Source organism: Equus przewalskii, chromosome 17 (assembly GCF_037783145.1).
Source record: "Equus przewalskii isolate Varuska chromosome 17, EquPr2, whole genome shotgun sequence".
Lineage (NCBI taxonomy): Eukaryota > Metazoa > Chordata > Mammalia > Perissodactyla > Equidae > Equus > Equus przewalskii.
In genome coordinates this window covers 17,895,169-17,913,756 of record NC_091847.1, presented here as the reverse complement: position 1 = coordinate 17,913,756, position 18,588 = coordinate 17,895,169, and the positions used below count along the sequence as shown (strand labels likewise).

Sequence of the window (18,588 nt, the reverse complement as noted above, 5' to 3'; positions counted from 1 at the left end):
TTCCTAGCCCCCTCTCCTGTTTTATTTTTCTCTATGACACTACAATCTAAAAGATATATATTTTACTTTTTTTTTGGTCAGTATCCCTCTAACAAAACATAACTTTAATGAGGAACGTTTGTCTTTTTGTTCATTGTTACATCTCCAGCACCCAGAAAAATCCAGTATCAACAAAGACCCTTGGCCCTGAGACTGTGGTCTCTAACCGTTATTTCTCACTAAGAGGAACCAGGGGTCCTTAGAGAAACGGCTAATTCCAGGTCTAGGGCAGAAATTGTATAAGATGAACCTGGACGATCTTGACATACCAGGTGGGAAAAGAACTATTAAAAGCTACCAGGGTCATGTCAAAAGGACTCAGAAGACAACACACGTTATTTCCCTCTGGCCAAAGAAAGGGCAATTTGAGAACCAGTAAGAAAATACTTGGAATAGAGTGAACATATCAAATATGTTTAATAAATGACTTCATAACGATGATAAAAATCAACAAGTATACAAAGAAACAAACAAAATACTCGTCACAGTGGAAGATGCTGGGAAACCACCAGAGAAATAAATAAAGGTTTCCTCTATGAACTCTCAGAATAATCAAATACCAGATGAGGAGTCCTTCTCTTCATGGAAGTATTCCTGATAGATTAAGAAGGAACCTCTGATGAATTAAAGAACCCAGGCACTGATCATCAACAGCTACTAACCTCACAGAGAGAGACCCCGGGCACTAATGTGCCTCCTGACAGAAGCATATCATACGATCCCGGAGGCAAAAAAGTACTAAACCTGACTCTGATCAAGCGTCGGATCTAACTATCAATTTATAGGAAATACAAGGGGACAGGAAACCAGGTTATACAACAAGACACAGATGGAATCATCAAAATTCAGAGTACAACAAATTCTCTAAGGCAAATGAAGAAGTTTTTTCAAAAACAAATCACACAGAGCAAAAATAAGAGACAGAAAAGAATCTAAAATTAAAACGAGACTTAAGAGATACCAACAATTTCAATTTATGGTCCTGACTTGAAACCTAGCTCAAATAAATAAACTTTAACTTACAGGACAGCCTAGAAAACGTGAATACTAACCTGATACTTAATATTAAGAAACTGTTAACTTTTAGATATGAAATGGTATTAGTAGTTACAATGGCAGTAAGTATATGTTTTAAAAGAGTCTCTATTGAAACACTCACAGATAATATGACTTTCAGGATTTGCTTCAAAATAGTGGACCAGGGGAGGGTGTAAATGAAATGAGATTGGCCTTAAATTGACAATTGTTAAATGTGAGTCGTGGGCACACGGGGGTCCTTTATGCTCTTCTCTTTCATATGTTTGAAATTTTCCCTATTAAAAAGTTTAAAGTTGGGGGCCAGCCTGGTGGCCGAGTGGTTAAGTTCGCGCGCTCTGCTGTAAGCGGCCCAGGGTTCGGATCCTGGGTGCAGACATGGCACTGCTCGTCAGGTCACGTTGAGGCGGGGTCCCACATACCACAACTAGAAGGACCCACAACTAACATATACAACTATGTACGGGGGAGGTTGGGGAGATAAAGCAGAAAAAAAAAAAAAAAAGATTGGCAACAGTTGAAGAAAAAAAAAGTTTAAAGTAAAAATTTTATGAATATTTTACTGGCATACAACAGAAAATACCAGAGACAGTATTTAAAAGTTTGTTAAAAAAAAAAAACAAAAAAACAAAAAAACATTGAAGATGACTGCATTGAAGCCCCTCATACATATTATTCCAGAGAGCAGAGAGGTACCGGTTTGGTATTTGGCAAGCCCTGCCATTTACCCTTCTAATTTTTGTGAGGCGGAGGCCAGAGCAAGAAACCTAAATCTAAATGTTGTGGTTTGTGAAACTTACAAAAAGGAGGTGTCACCAAGAAAATGAACTGGGGAGAGGAGAGAAGTCGAGGAGAGAGAATGGAGATCAGTTAGCCTGAGTGACAAATACTGTTCCATAAACTCAGGATTGTTTTTTTAAAAAAAATCCTTTTTCTTAGGAGGTCTTAGAATTCAGGCAATAAGAGCAACAAAAACAGAGACGAGAAGATACAAATAAAGGCTGAACTCAAAAAGTGAAGAAAACATGGTCATAAATCTCTGCTACCACCTTTACTGCCAAGAAATATCTCACAGAAAGAGAATTTCCTATTTCAAACGGCTGAGCATTTAAAAGGTGTGTGTTGCCATTCTCCAGCAACAGTCTAGTAATATTTTTGAAGTATTCCGACCCGTCCCAAAATGTTAGTTCTGTTTTTCCTTCAGCTTTCTCCTGCAACCTAAACAGTCAATTCTTTATTGCTGCCCAAATTGACAAATTAGTCTGTGCAACACCATTTCCAAGTTATCTTTAGCAGCAAACACAGCCCATAAATCCAAATCATTGTACTGGTTATTAGGATTTCATTTCATGCTCACATTCACAAACATTTAAGCTTTCAACCTTTGCTGTTGGGCATTAATCTTGGCATTAATCAAGGGATTAAGTACGCTGAATTTAAACTCAAGGTTAATAGCATGCTCAGCCAATATTAGTTTTACATATTGCCAAGGGAGAACAGAAAGAGGCAAAGACCTTTATATCTGTTGTTCTTGAAATATAAGCTACAGATTGAAGAGTAAGGCATGAAATTGCTTCTTGTGTTCCTTTATGAGGGAGGCATACACACGCACACACACGCACATGTACACACACTCACTCATCCAGTCCAAATTGGCAGCTGAAGCAACAGCGTGTACACATCCTGAGATCTAGCAATCAATTACTGGGCAATTTGATTATTTCACTGCAACTATACTTGCAATGGCAACAGACGTGCTTAAAGAAACAGCAGAAACAAACTAAGAAGTCTAGAAGGGTATGATGGTTGCTAGTTGCTAGAATAATTGTATAAATCGAAAAAATGTGTGGGTATCAAATATATCAGCATCATCAACATAATATCAATAGGGGTAAAGAAATTCATTCTCATCTTCATAGAACCTGATGGCAGTAAAAGGCTCTGCAGAGGGCTAACTTAATACACCTGGAACAATGACAGAGTAATTACTTTATAGGGCCTTGTCTCTATAACGGGAGTAGTTACATGGCTCACAAAAACAGATAGAGAAAATGAACTGCCCGATGGTCTGGAAATGCAAGGCCGCCTAATGAATCATTCTTTCACTCCACCACTTGGAATGGCTGATCACCTGGTCTTCAGGAGTTATTTCTTCAGGATAATGGTGCTGTCTCTGTTTTTGAGTGCGATATCAAAATGGTGAGTATTCTAAAACTAGCTGAATTAGAGCCATATTTCAAACACGAGTGGATTTGAGTATAAGAACTGAATGCAAAGTCAATGGCGACAAACCACTGACCTGTGTTCAGCTTTCCTTCGACGGGAAGGGACAGCAGCATGGAAAGTGCAGAAGCACTGAGCATCGGAACCTCTCGGAGTTCCATGACTTAGGTCTCTATTCTCACAGTTGGGGAGAGGTTTAAATGAGGTTGTGCATGTGAGGTGTCTGGTATACAGTGGGGCTCAGTAACATTTCATTCTTCTCTTACTGTCTGCCACCCAACAAGGGCAATGACTAAACTTTTCTCACCACCTCCAGTCCCTAGTACAGTGTTAGACACACAAAAACCATTCACGAGTATAATACAAGGGGAAATACTGATGGCTTTACTTTCTGGGATTTACCAAAAAAGATTTGTAGGCTACAAGTTGGTGAAGGTAAAAGTAGAAGTTGATAATCCCATAATTCAGTGGAGGCTGGCACACTGAGACAACCAGGGGAAAGGAAAATGAAGGAAGAGTGCCACCTCCTAAGACTGGTCTGAATCTATACGCCTCAGTTCAACTGGGGACTGACTACACGAGACACATTTCACTGCATGTCCTTTTCTGTATCTCTCAAAGTTCTGAAGTCAAATGTTGATGGAAACAAATGCAGATGGCTCTTCAATAAGGATTAAGAAAAAAGTCACTGGAACATCTTTGATCAAGTAAACAAATCAAATGAAGATGTCTCTCTCTCTCTTTTTTTTAATAATTTTTTTTTGGGGGGAGGAAGATTAGCCCTGAGCTAACTGCTGCCAATCTCCCTCTTTTTGCTGAGGAAGACTGGCCCTGAGCTAACATCCATGCCCATCTTCCTCTACTTTATATGTGGGGCGCCTACCACAGCATGGCTTTTGCCAAGCGGTGCCATGTCCACACCCGGGATCCGAACCGGCGAACCTCGGGCCGCCAAGAAGCGGAACGTGCGAACTTAACCGCTGCGCCACCAGGCTGGCCCCGAAGATGTCTCTCTCAATCATTGTCCTAACTGCAAGAGAAACCTGGCATATGATACAGGGTAAATGAAGTAATGAAAGAAGGAAAGTTTCAAGGAAGCAAGAGAAAAAAGAAAAGACAACAGCACCATAAAGCCACAGACCAACATTGTGCAGATTTAAAACATAATAGAACAGAATTAACTGGCTTTAGAAAACATCTCTAATAATTTCACATTAACAAGGGGAGGAGTGCGCTGCTGCTCCATAAGCCCAGCTCGTGATTTGAATGTAAACTGAAGTGTCGTATCCACAGAAAAGAACTGAAAGGGAACAGCTGAATTTCTACACACCCAGAAGTCAAGAGATCTAAAATTAAATCAGACTGGTGAATGAGAATCAGAAATTGATTCTAATTCTACAACAGAATCAAGGTCCAACATACAATGTCCCAGGCTAAGCAATGTCCCGTAACTGTCCTCAAATAATGACCACATCAAAAACTATAAAAGTATCCAAAACAAAAAAAACAAAAAGAAAATAAACATAACTGATACTTCTATAGTTAAGTGCCATCTATCTGCCAGGTTCTAATCTGAGCATGTTCCCATAAACACTCAGGAATCCTCACGGTAGGAGCCTTTAAAAACAAACATACAAAACTATTATTTTATAAAGGAAGAAGGTACGGCACAGAGAGGGTAAGTAACTTTTCCAAAAGTACAGAGTTTAGAAAGCATCAGAAAGAGAAGCTGAAGTTGAGTGTGAGGCCCTAGGGCCATACTTCCTATTGAAGGAGCCAAGCTGGTGAAATTCTCCTCTAACTCTTATAGGGTACCTATTCATAACCTATGATAAAATGGAATTTTTTTTTTTTTAAAAGTCCAGAGTTTCAAGGCTATTTTCAGATTAAAACTTAGGAAAAGAAGTTCCTAGATCTCTCCCCAGGGGAATTATCTCTACCCCTTCCCAGCTCAATTACCCGCATACACTCTTCTGCTCCCATCTGACTCTTAAGATAATGAACACTTAGCATGGTGCCAAGAAAATGAGTTCTCAGTAATGGCTGACGATCAATGAATAGAATAGGTGTTCAAAGAGTGCCCATTGAACTTAATTCAGCTGAACAAAAAAAACAAGCCTGATCGCCTACATAAGAAGAGAGCAGAATAGGCTACTGAAGCCCCATCCCACATCTCCAACAGTTACAGGCTCCAATATTCAGTCTATATGATCTAGTACATCTTCATACAGCCCAGTCTGTCCCACACTCCTCATAATTTACCTTCACCAGAACCCCACTTTCTCTGAGCTACATCCTTCCTTCACAGCCAGTAGGGGCAAGCGGGCATTCTCAAAGTCAGGGAACCAGGTCACAGGTAATCGCAGCCCCTTTCCCTCTGGACCATTCTCCCACACCTTCCCAGCTCTGGCTCAGATGATGGAGAGCGAGGCTGCAGTGGGAATGTAAAACCCTCTTCGTTTACCTCAGCAGTCCACCCCATCATGCTAAGTCTCAGGAAGGCGTGAAATTAGCTCAGCTTGTCAATCAGGGAGCACAGTTGGATCCTGGCTAAATTCTATCAAATGGAAAGGGGAAGAAAACTTTTGAAAATTAAACTGAATAAGGAACCTTTTCCTCAGGGTAGGAAAGGTGCTTCTAACTGACTTCTCACTGGGGTGAAGGCTCACCTGTGGCCCCAGGCCTTACTCCTCTGGAGAAAGAAATGAGAAGGTGGGGCCACAGGCCACTCAAACTAGAAAGACACAAAGAAATGCTGCAAAATCAATTTGCCAGCAGCCTGCTAATGAGGAGCATCGCACACCCAACTCTCCATGCTTTTAGTTTCCAAGAGGTAGGTAAACTACCATTAGTTCTCAGGGTTCCCATGATGGCCGTGGGACGGCCATGGTGCAACCCCGCCACACACAAAAAAGAGTCAAACTGGATCTTACAGAGGAAAGAGATATAGGGGTGAAAGAGAGGGACGAACCCCACAGAATCCAGTCCCACAAGCCCCACAGCAATACTGGTTTGGCTTCCATCCCAAAAAACTATCCCTATCACCTCACAGCACAGAGAAGAGAGGCATCTGAGTCCCACAAGGAAAATTATGGCAAAAGCATTTCATTTAGCCTCAAATTGGAGGCATTCTCCTTTCCACATAGCATCACCAGGGAGCCGTTATTAACTATTGGATAAACAGCAGCAACACACAAAACCAAGGGAGAGAATACAAAAGAAATGGCAGCCAAGAGCACATCCTCTGAAATTAGCCAGTACCCATTTCACCAGCCCCTCGGGCTGCCACCATCGATAAAGAGTGGAGGGGGAAGCCAGTGAGCCTTGACTCCCTCTTCAATTCTTCCCCTGTAGCTTGGCCTGCATAAAGGCTTAACTCTACCCCATCCACTCCCCCACTCCCCCGCGATTTTGCTAAAGGTGAAGATCATTCTTCTTCATTGAATCCTGCAACAAATTCCACGTGGTCCGTAAAATGCTCTGCAACCACCCGCCCCCCGCCCGCAAAAGTTGCTTTATAAATTCAAGGGTACAAATGAAAAGGAAGCTCAGATAAAAAAGAAAAAGAAAAAGGTAAAAGGAAATAACTCGGCCTGTAAGTAAGTAGCTAACTCAGCCAATAAGCACATGAAAAGATGCTCAGCATCACTAATCATTAGGGAAATGCAGACCAACACCACAGCGAGATAGTACCTTACATTCATTAGGACGGCTACTAATACGAGTTGAAAACGAAGAATAAAACTGTCACTATTTGCAGCTGACATGATTTTATCTATAAAAAACCCTAAAGAATCCACCAAAAACCTATTAGAAATAATAAATGAAAACAGTAAAGTTGCAGGGAAAAATCAACATACAAAAACCAGTTGCATTTCCACATACTAACAATGAAATAGCAGAAAGAGAAATAAAAAATACGATCACAAAAAAAAGAATAAAATGCTTAGGAATAAATTTAACAAAAGTGGTGAAAGACATTGTTGAAAGAAATCAAAGAAGACCCAAAGAAACGGAAAGACATTCTGTGCTCACAGTTTGGAAGAACTGGCATGGTGAAAATGTCCATGCTTCCTAAAGCAATCTACAGATTCAGTGCAATCCCTCTCAAAGTGCCAACAACACTTTTCGTGGAAATAGAACAAAGAATCCTAAAATTTATATGGAACAACAAAAGACCCCGACTAGCCAAAGCAATCTTGAGAAAAAAGAACAAAGCTGGAGGTATCACACTCCCTGATTTCAAGACATACTACCATAAAACTATAGTAATCAAAACAGCATGGTACTGGCAGAAAAACAGACACACCGATCAATGGAACAGAATTGAGGGCTGAGAAATAAATCCACACCTCTACGGACAGTCCATTTCCAACAAATGAGACAAGAACATACAATGGACAAAGGACAGTGTCTTCAAAAGACAGCGTTGGGAAAACTGGACAGCCACATGCAAAAGAATGAAAGTAGACCATTATCTTATACTGTACACAAAAATTAACTCAAAATATATTAAAGATGTGAATGTAAGACCTGAAACCATAAAACTCCTAGAAGAAAATATAGGCAGTACGCTCTTTGACAAGGGTCTTAGCAGTGTCTTTTTGAATACCATGTCTCCCCAGGCAAGGAAAACAAAAAATAAACAAATGGGAATACATCGAACTAAAAAACTGCACAGCAAAGGAAACTGGATCAACAAAATGAAAACACAACCTAACAATTGGGAGAAGATATTTGCAAATCATAAGAGGTTAACATCCAACATACATAAAGAACTCATACAACTCAACAACAAAAAAACAAACAATTCAATTAAAAGAACGGGCAAAAGATCTGAAAAGACATTTTTCCAAAGAAGATACACACATGGCCAACAGGCACATGAAAAGATGTTCAACATCACTAATTATTAGGGAAATGCAAATCAAAACTACAGTGAGGTATCTCCTCACATCCATCAGAATGGCTATTATTAAAAAGACAAGAAATAACAAGTCTTGGAGAGGTTGTAGAGACAACAGGGAACCCTCACACACTGCTTGTGGGAATGTAAACTGGTGCAGACACTAGGGAAAACAGTAGGGAGACTCCTCAAAAAATCAAGAATAGAGGGGCTGGCCCCCTGGCCGAGTGGTTAAGTTTGCGCACTCCGCTGCAGGTGGCCCAGTGTTTCGTTAGTTCGAACCCTGGGCTTGGACATGGCACTGCTCATCAAACCACGCTGAGGCAGCGTCCCACATGCCACAACTAGAAGGACCCACAACGAAGAATATACAGCTATGTACTGGGGGGCTTTGGGGAGAAAAAGGAAAAAAAATAAAACCTTAAAAATTAAGAATAGAACTACCATATGATCCAGCTATTCCACTTCTGGGTATTTATCCAAAGAATACGAAAACACTAATTTGAAAAGATATTTGCATCTGTATGTTCATTGTGGCTTTATTTACAATAGCCAAGACTTGGAAACAACATAAGTGCCCATCAACAGATGAATGGATAAAGAAGATGTGGCATATACATACCCAAAAGAATACTACTTAGCCATAAAAAAGATGAAATCTTGCCACTTGTGATAACACAGATGGACCTTGAGGGTATTATGCTAAGCAAAATAAGTCAGACAGAAAAAGCCAAATACTGTTCGATTTCACTCATATGTGGAAATAAAAACAACAACAAACACAAAGATACAGAGGTTAGACTGGAGGTTATGAGAGAGGAAGGAGAGAGGGAGGAGGGGGAGGGTAAAAGGAGTAAAAGGGCACATGTGTATGGTGACAGACGGTAATTAGTCTTTGGGTGGTGAACATGCTGTAGCCTACGCAAAAATCGAAATACAATGATGTATACCTGAAATTTATATTCTGTTATAAACCACAGTTATTGCAATAAAAATAAATAAATAAGTAGAAAAAAAAGAAGCATTGTGATGAAGATTTGGAGAAACTGGAACCCTTGTGCACTACTGGTGGGAATGTAAAATATTGCCACCACTTTCGAAAAGTTTGGTAGTTCTTCAAAAAATTACAAATATAATTAACACATGATTCAGCCATTCCACTTCTGTATCTCCACCCAAAAGAAGTGAAAGCAGGGTCTCAAAGAATTGTGTGTACACCCATGTTTACAGCAGCATTATTCACAACATCTAAAAGGTGAAAGTAACACAAGTGTCCATCAAGAGAGCAATGGATAAGCAAAATGTGGTCTATCCATACAATGGAGTATTATTCAGCCTTAAAAAGGAAGGAAATTGACACCTGCTACAACATGGATGAACCTGGAGTACATTATGCTAAGTGAAAGCTGATTACAAAAAGACAAATACTGTGAGCTTCACTTATATGAATACTTAGAGCAGTCAAAATCAGAGACAGAAAGCAGAAGGGTGGTTGCCAGGAGCTGGGAGAAGGGGAGAGTGGGGAGTTACTGTGGAATAGGTGTAGAGTCTCAGTTTTACAAGATGAAGAGTTCCGGAGATGGATGGTGCTGATGGTTGCACAGCAATGCGAATGTACGTAATGCCAATGAACTATACACTCAATGGTTTAGATGGCAAATTTTATATGTTATGTGTCTTTTACCACATTTTTTAAAAACTGGGGGGAAAAAGTAAATAGCTAACTCAGCCTGTTTTTCCCTCAAGGAAAAAAAAAGTCATCCTACTTGAAGGCAGGGGAGAGTAATGAAGCAGGGAACTGGAGGTCCTTCACGTAAAAACAATACATGTTGTTAAGCTTTTCAAATTCCAGGCTCAGTTACAAGTCAGACTAACCACATACATCTCTCTCCCCTCCACCCCACCTCTCCAAGCCACAAGCAGCTACTCACCTCACTGAGGTAAATAAAAAAAGAGCAGGTGGACCCATCCACTCCGTATTCTGCGTAGCAGGGATCCGAGCGCCACATATCTTTCATCCACTGAAACACAAGAGCCAGGCAAGAACATCTATGAGCAGCCTGTTCTCGGGGGCCCTGCACATCTGCTGGCAGAGAAGGTGTGGGCGAGAAGAGTGAGGATAGGTGAACGGCTCAAGCTGTGGCCTAAAGACCAGAGTGATGGAATCACTGAGCTGAGGTCAAGACAACAGATGCTCAGGTCCTGGATGATCCATAAGCAGACAGTGCCTTGGGCTGGGCCTCAGCAGAGGTGCTTAGAGTGGAGAGAGGCCGTGGGACACACCAGGCAATAAAGCCAAGAGAGGCAACAGCTAGGAGAGTTTTATTAAGAGCAAGTGCCTAATGGGACCTTTGCACAGAAATCTCCCCTCCCCAGAGGACTAGTTCCCCCAGGCCCTGCACAGTGCCTGCCTGGAACAGACCACATGAGTGAGTGCAGGAGTCTAATGTGTGCCTGAGTCCCAAACGGAGACCATGCAAAGGCTTCTGGGGTTTGATCTCACCATCCTAAATGTCTATCTGAACTGAAATTTTTCTCTGAAAACTAATGAGCAGGGGAGTGGTCTCCCTAAGGGCAGACCATATAAATAGGATTTTTTTTAAAAATGTTAAGAGTGAAAGATTGGCCAAGTGTCTCTGAGTACTCAATTACCAATGCAAATGGGACATTCAAGTCACAATCTGGAGACCTGATAGTGGGGACCTGGGGAATAGGGGGAGAGAGAAGTTGGACACTAAATAATGGCAACCCCTCGTCATTGGTCCTTGAAGGAACACCTGCTGGAGGCTGGGAAAGCAAGAAAGCAGCTTCAAAGACACAGCAGGCGCCTGAAATGGCCCAGGCTCTTTCAGTTAGAGGCATTGTTGACTAACTCCATGGAGCCGGCATAAGCAGAGAAGGGTTGTCATAGCCATAGCCCAAAACTGGCAGGACTGAGGCGCTCATTAAATGACTCCCCGAAAGGGCTCACTTGCCTGCCCGTGTGTATCGCTAGGGAGGAAAGGAGAGGGGAGAGGGGAGAGGGAGGAAGCAGGTGTCAGTGCAGTTTGAGGATGATGGTGAGTACACATCATTTCTGCCTTACCTTGATTTTCCCCTCGCAGTGGGGGTAGCCATCCATAGGAGGCAATACACATTTTTCTTGAGCTCCATTAATGATATCTGAAAAGGATGAGAAAGAACAAAAGACATCATGAGGTTTATGAAACACAAGCCTAACATCCTTCCAAGCAAGGGGGCAAGGAGAGAAATCAAAAAGAGAAGTCCTGGGAGCCATGCTCTGATCCATGGAAACCCTGCAGCTGGAAACAAGTCCAATGGGTCTGCAGTGAGGACCTGACCCAACGACAGCCCACCTACAGTACGGCCAGAGACCCATGACATGTGCGGCCCAGCTTGCAAGGGTGAGCTAGGCCAGCCAGAATGCTTGCTTGGAAGCCTGCAGTTGGGAAAGTGAGAAACCAAACAAGTAGGAAGGAGGAAATGAAGCCAAGAGATTAGGAGGGTCCACAGGGCTGGCGGGGCCATGCCAGGCCAGCAGACAAACCGAAGTCCTGAGCAGCTTCATGAAGACCTGTGCTTGAGCTGAGGCAGCCAGAAAGAGAGAGAGAAGCGAAGAGAATTGGTGAGCAGAGGAGCAGAGAGCCACGAGACACATCTGCAAGGTACAGCTGCTTCTGGACCCAGTTCTAAAATTTTCAGGAAGATCTCCTTAGCGCCTCACAATAAACTCCCCTTCTGTTAGCTAGCTCGAGTGGATTCCTATTCCTTGTAATTAGAGTCAAAACTAAAAGGACGCCTTTAAGAAGCCTCTAGTTTAGTTGTGGACAACAGACAATTTAACAACAGTGTGACAGACATTACGTTAGGGCAGGGGAAGGCCACCCAGCCCAGTCTCAAAGGGTCAAAGGCAGCTTTCTGGATCCAGGGACATCTTAGCTGAGATGTGAAGACGAAGCAGGACTGAGCCAGGGAGAGGGACGAGGTAGAGACGGTGTTTACAGAACTGAGGTGGTTCCAACGCAGGGACTCGCCTGCCTGGAATGAAGAAGGGAGAGGTCCTGAGAGGTCAGACAGGAGAAGCAGGCAGGGCCCAAACCACAAAAGCCTCAAGCACCATAATAAGGACTTTGGTCTTTATGCTCAGGGCATGGCGGAGCACTACAAGGTTTTAAGAAGGAGATGGTTATGACCAGATTTTTGTTTAGGAATAATCATTTTAGCTGGAAACTAAGACAACCCTAAACCTACATGCTCCTCACTTTGGACCTACTATATTTTCCAGACACAGTTGGAAAATGTCACCATTACTTACTGCTAACAGTTTTCTAAACAAAGTACTAATGAGAAATTAGATCCCAAATACAGTATCATTTGACAGCGGTATTTAAGCGATGTTGGTGGCTGCTGGGCTAAAACAGAACTTAGTGCTAAAGGGGATTTTAGTTGTACCTGTCCCCTGAAAACCAGCTCTTTTGATAGTCTGAAACAGAAATTCCTGGGCTTGATTCGGTGTTTTCAAACAGCATTCTACTTGCTAAGGATAACCGAGCATAAAATCAGTATACTCCTTATCAGAGGTAGGAGGCAATAGTAGTTAACAAGGAAGGGACTTAGCTTGTTGGAGCCTCTATTTTCCCATCTGTAAAATCGGAATAATTGCACCTCTATTTTATCCAGCTCTTATTAAATAAGTCAACATTCATAAAAAGTCTGGTCTGGCAACTCCCAACAGCTCACACCACAGACAACAGGAAGTGCTTAAAAGTTGGCATCTGCTACGTAATTCCACATAACTTTCACTCACTCTATCCAGGAAAGCAGTATTTCAAATGCACAGCGGCTTCTGGAAACGCATTCTCTGTGTTTTTGAAATAGATGCAGGCTTGGAGGTGGTGGGTCTCCCCAAAGCTCTCCTTCTGTCTCACTTGTAAGGAGACAGCCAGCTCCTGAATCCACTGACAAATGGACCACCTCATCAAAGAACAGAGATGCTGTTCAATGACTACTCCTCCCATCCCTATTTTTAATTCTGATTTTGCTTGGCAACATTTGCCAAGCAAATAAGCAGTAGCAGAGGTTCTAAGAAATTCAGCGGAGTCTAAAACAGCTAGTGGTTGGGGTAATCAGGCATTTAAGAGGACAGTTAGGGGGAAATGCACCCCGAGTCTTCGCACACTGTACAGGTACCATATTGGGTCAGGATGTTCAGAGCCAGAAGTTATCAAAACCAGAGGCTACCTCGTTGGAGGTGTGATGGTGCAGCGTGAAGAGAAATCACCGGGTGGTAAAATAAACTAACAGGTCCACGAAGGCCTGCAAGCAAACCATGGTTGCTGACAGTGTGGGTCCTCTTCATTAGGAGTTTCAAGGAATAAAAATACGTCACGCCAAGGGTCAGCAAACATTGTCTGTGAAGGACCAGAGAGTAAATATTTGAGGTTCAGCAGCCCACACGGGCTCCGTTGCAACTACTCACTCTGGGATTAGCAGGAAGGCAGCCACAGACAATAGGAGGACGAATGTGCATGGCTGTGTCCCAATAAAAGTCTATTTACAAAAACAGGCCCAACCCATGTCTCCTATGCTAAAGGAGTCCCAAAAAGAGGATCCTCATTTCTGCAAAGACGCGTTGGAAGGACTTTTTTTAAGGACGCCTACAAGCAGTTCTCTGCTGGGAATGCCCTTCCTCTCACCCCTTCTGCCCTCTGCAACTTCTCCACCCAGTTAATGCCGCTCCTCCTTTAAGACGTGGCTCAAGCAGCACCTCCAGAAGAAACGGTCCTAATCCTTCCTTCCCACGCCAACTGAGGATGTAGTTAGGAGTTAGTGCTGCCCTCCTGCTCGTGTCTCTCCCACGGCTGTGAACAATCCCGCTATCTTCTTTACATTTGTCCATCTCACCTCCTAGGACGTGAGGATGTTATGGACAGGTTATGTCTTTCTGCTCCATCACCAGACACTCAGTAAGTGCCATCTGACCAAATAAACACACGCATCTTCCACCTGCCCGCCTGGGCCTGACCCTTCGCTCAGGGAGCACTAGACTGAGCTGAAAACCCCGCTAGGCCAAGGTTTTTACTCCTCCTCCAACTGCAGTTTGTCAGCTAATCCAATGGGGTTTCCACTGCAATTCCGTTATCTTACGATGAATTTTCTATTTAGCTACACAGTGATGGACTTGAAAAGATAAAAGTTTAGTTTAATGGCTTGAGGTTCTGGGGCCAGAGGGATCCATGAAAGGGAGCAAAAAGGAAGTGCCAGACTTCTGAGCGGGGCCGAGCTGCCCCTTGAATCCGACCACTAGCAATCTGAGCAACACCCTCCACCACAGCACAGCTCCGAAGGAGTTTCAGCTCCTCTCGGAGGACAGCTTGCCCTTTTGTTTCCACCACAATATCAAAAACTCAATAAATAATGTTTTTATTCATTTGTGACTATAGAAGACTTTCCTAGCAGTGCAAGAGCCTCCAATCTAAGTTAGGTTAGAAAACAAAAATTCAGGCCAAAAAAGTTGATTAACGTTACTGCTTTTCAGGGGAGACTTAGCTCACTGTACACAGATCCCTTCAAAAGGAGAAGACAGGATTCGGCCACGATATGCTACTAGAATGTTCTCCCTGCTGTTCACCCCGTGCTCTTCAGCATCTTGATTTTTCTAACGGTGAAAGGGCAAGGAAATAAAAGATGCTAATGTAAGCTGAGTAGAAACTCAGATTTTACTGCTATTTAGGATTCAGTTTCATCCCTTACTCTCACACACCAGCCCATGTTGCGTTTTTCACCAAAAATTTCACCTTTGGGGGCCGGCCCGGTGGTTAAGTTCGCACGTTCCACTTCTTGGCGGCCGGGGTTCGCTGGTTTGGATCCTGGGTGTGGACATGGCACCACTTGGCAAAAGCCATGCTGTGGTAGGTATCTCATGTATAAAGTAAAGGAAAATGGGCATGGATGTTAGCTCAGGGCCAGTCTTCCTCAGCAAAAAGAGGAGGATTGGCAGTAGTTAGCTCAGGGCTAATCTTAATCAAAAAAAAAAAAAATTTCACCTTTGTACTGATCTATGGAACTGTCAACCAAGTATTACACAAAAGGCAGATGACCTACCTCGGTGTGAAAATTCTCTTTTTTTTTCATCAGCCATCTATACCCACACAGTGCAGCAGGTGCTCAAGTATTGGATTTAATCTTAGAGAATAAACACTTTTCCTGTTATCAAAAATGCTTACGTTTCAGGAAGAACACACCTACAGCAGGAGCAAAAGGGGCCAAAGATGTCAGAAGCACACCCAGAGCGGGGTGTCCCTGTCAGGCGTGGAGCCAGATTCTCCCCAACAGTCCTAATATACATACACGTATTGAGAGAGACACATATAGACAGAGACAATGGTATTTTAAATATATATTTGGAAGGCAGCTATGCTAACCACTATACCACCAACGCATCGGCTTTTAAATATATATTTGGAAGTGACAAAGATATGGAACCAGGCAGACATTTTCTTTTTACTAATGCTTTTCTCTGCCTCTGAGGAAGGAAGGAAAATGGGGGAGAGTGAGGGCAGAAGTTATGGTAAAGATGGTCTCAAAGGGACAGTGAGGATAGAAATAGGGTGACACAGGAAACGAAGGAGGATGAGAATAACCTCCCTTGATGTATTACCTGTCTTTCTAAAATGCTGTCACATACACTATCACATTTTATACGTACCACCTTCTACCAAAAATGGAAGACAGTTACCTCATCTTACAATTTGGAAAGGAGAAACTTTAAAATCCTCAGCCTCTACCTCCAAACTCAGCCCACAGTCACTTTGAACATCTCTCAAAAGCCTGCCGCTTGCCGTGTGCTGAAGTGTCAAAGCTGTATCCTTGGATCATATGGCCCATTCTCTCAAGCAGCTCACCGCGGTGAGGGGTGGGGGGACCATTACAAGAGAGTGAGCACGTCAGCGGAGCCCCCATCCGAGTACAGCAGTCCTGGAACGCAGGAGAGCCGCCCTCAGGGCTACGATGCCCAACACAGCACCTGGCACACTGGCAACTCCATAGTATGCTTTTAAACAAATGAATGAACAAATGTAACAAAAGAATGAAGAGTGCAAGTTCCAGAGAAGTGAAGAGAGGAGAAAGTGCCCCAGAAGAAAGGGAGTACGAGAGCCTCACCCAGAATGAAAGTTCTGGACTACACACTAAACACAGCTGATGGAATTTGTGCTCCATGAAAGGAAAAAAGGCAGGAAGGGGCAGCTATTTCTGATGCAAGGAGAGCAGAAGTGGCCTATCCCCACTGTGAGTTAGTGATAGTCATACTTGATTGGTATTTAAAACGAGAGGCTTACAGTTCTGTGAGAGATGATCTTGATGAGTCATATGTTAATTGTGCTGATGCATTTATAAATCAAATACAACATCCACTGGGTACCATACAAGGATATTTTTATCTTTTAGCTGCCCACTTCCACACACATACATGGAGATGCTGTCGTGTTTTTTTAAAGCATCAACTATCAAGTATGCAGCATCATAAAACACTCACCTACTACAAACTTGTTTAAAGTTAACGATAACCACTCCTCACTGTTCAACAAGCAATCCAGAAATGTGGTTACAAAGAGAGGCTCAAAGCAGAAGAGGCTGGCAGTCAGGTGTCACCCTTAATCCCGATTCTATTGATGCTTATAGGTGGTCCCATGTGGAAGAAACTCAACTACATGCTCCTGGGCGAGAATGATAAAGTGAGGATGTGGAGGGGAAGGAAATGGCTGGGCCAGGGCGGGGGGGGGGGGAGAGAGAGAGAGATGGAGAGAGAGGAGAGAGCAATGGCAGAGAGCAATGAGAGAGAGAAGTGTTTGTAAGTGAGCTCCAATACAGAAGACAGTTATTTCTGAGTGAAAGTTGACCCTACTGAGAGAGCCTCCTTTGCCAAGGCTCACTTTTCTGTACATTAATCACAGCAAAGATGACAAGTGTTTGAAATGGCCCTTCTTTTTAAGAACGTGTAGAACACAGGGCTGTTACTTTTTTATCTAGAACTGAACAGGCATCTGATAGGTTAAGGGTCTCTGAGTCCCTCACCATGGCTATTTCAAAGAGAGGGGGGAAAAATGAAGAAAAAGCAGGTTTAAAAAACTCTCAGAAATCTCAAAAAAATGACCATCTGTCCATCCCGGGAAGTTTCAGGAAACTGGGTTCAGTCTCCTCATCCAGTTCCTCTGCCAGCAGCTAAGATAATCATCTTCACAAGCAAGGGCTTGATTCAGCCCAAAGGCACCCCACATGTATTTCCTCTCAGAAGATAAAGGGGCTCCAGAAATTCTGTTTTGTGTGTGGGACAAGGTAGAGGTTCTCCGGGAACACCTGATAGGAACATGCGGCTCCAGTTATCAGATGGCCCCCGCGGAGAACCCACGTGAGCACGCTACTGGCCTGCCGCTCTGCGCCAGCCAGCAACTGACTCCATCTCTGCTCTCGGCCGGGAGACCAAGCTCCTGCCAGCAGCTCCATCAGCTGGCCTTGCGTCAGGAGTTAATAGCAATAAACTGGACAGAAATCAGCCATAGTGAAATATAATCTCCCATTAAAAATGACCTCACCAGTCATTCCCGGCTTGGCAAATATTCACTTAGGGCCACTTTATATTAGCATTACAAAAAAAGTGATTTAATTTCTATAACTGAGTCATGTACACATTTTCCAGCTCCAGGGTGCACAGGAATAGGAAGCTTTCTGCCCACCAAAGGAGGCGGGGAGCCACGAGAGGTAATGGGCTCTACTCACTCAGACCCCCAGCAGGCACAGTGGGCCCCTTGAAAAGAGCTGTTTGTATTTTGCTGTTTTTGTTGTGTTTTTTAACTTAAGAAGCTGCAAATGCAATCATTGGACCAAATAATTTTAGAGCCACAAGGGACTTCCGAAGCCACAGTAGTAAACCGTTTACTTTTCCTGATTCATAAAATCAAGGCCTAGAGAGAGAAAATGCCTTCCCCAGTCACTGATTAGACAAAAGTCCTTCAACACCTTCCAGGTACAAGGCATTCTGCACATTCAACCCACGCCTCTGTCTTCTGGGTTGACATCATTTCCACTACACTGTTTCTAGGTATTAAAAGGCACAGTACCTTCTTCACATTCTGCACCGGAAACCTGAAGAGTCAACACTGAGGAATAAAATGACAAATTCTTACTACTTTCTGAATAAGAACCTCCAAGGGCCTCAGGGACTTGCTAAAAAACCTAGCGCTCCAGCACTGCCCACCTACAAATACTATGGGTACAACAGAAGTCAACAAGAAAACCATATTCAAAGTACACAGTTTCTCAATTTGCACAACTCTTCAAGAACGGAACGAAGATGTAACAAGAATAAAGTTGTGAGGACTATGAAC

The 18,588-nt window shown here is 43.1% G+C and overlaps 1 protein-coding gene and 1 long non-coding RNA gene across 9 annotated transcripts in view; one reads left to right on the top strand and one right to left on the bottom strand.

Moving 5' to 3' along the window:
• Positions 1 to 18,588, bottom strand: part of MGAT5 (alpha-1,6-mannosylglycoprotein 6-beta-N-acetylglucosaminyltransferase) — a 334,592-nt gene that overhangs the window by 135,400 nt on the left and 180,604 nt on the right. For all 6 annotated transcript variants that reach the window (XM_070581231.1, XM_070581232.1, XM_070581230.1 and 3 more), the window contains 2 exons: positions 11,289 to 11,365; positions 10,135 to 10,224 (listed from right to left, as the gene is read on the bottom strand). In XM_070581231.1, coding sequence (XP_070437332.1) covers positions 10,135 to 10,224; positions 11,289 to 11,365 — 167 coding nt within the window. The remainder of the gene's footprint in view (positions 1 to 10,134; positions 10,225 to 11,288; positions 11,366 to 18,588) is intronic.
• The window catches only part of LOC139076774 (uncharacterized), a 48,306-nt gene that overhangs the window by 4,468 nt on the left and 25,250 nt on the right, over positions 1 to 18,588 (top strand). The gene's annotated exons all lie outside the window — the stretch shown is intronic.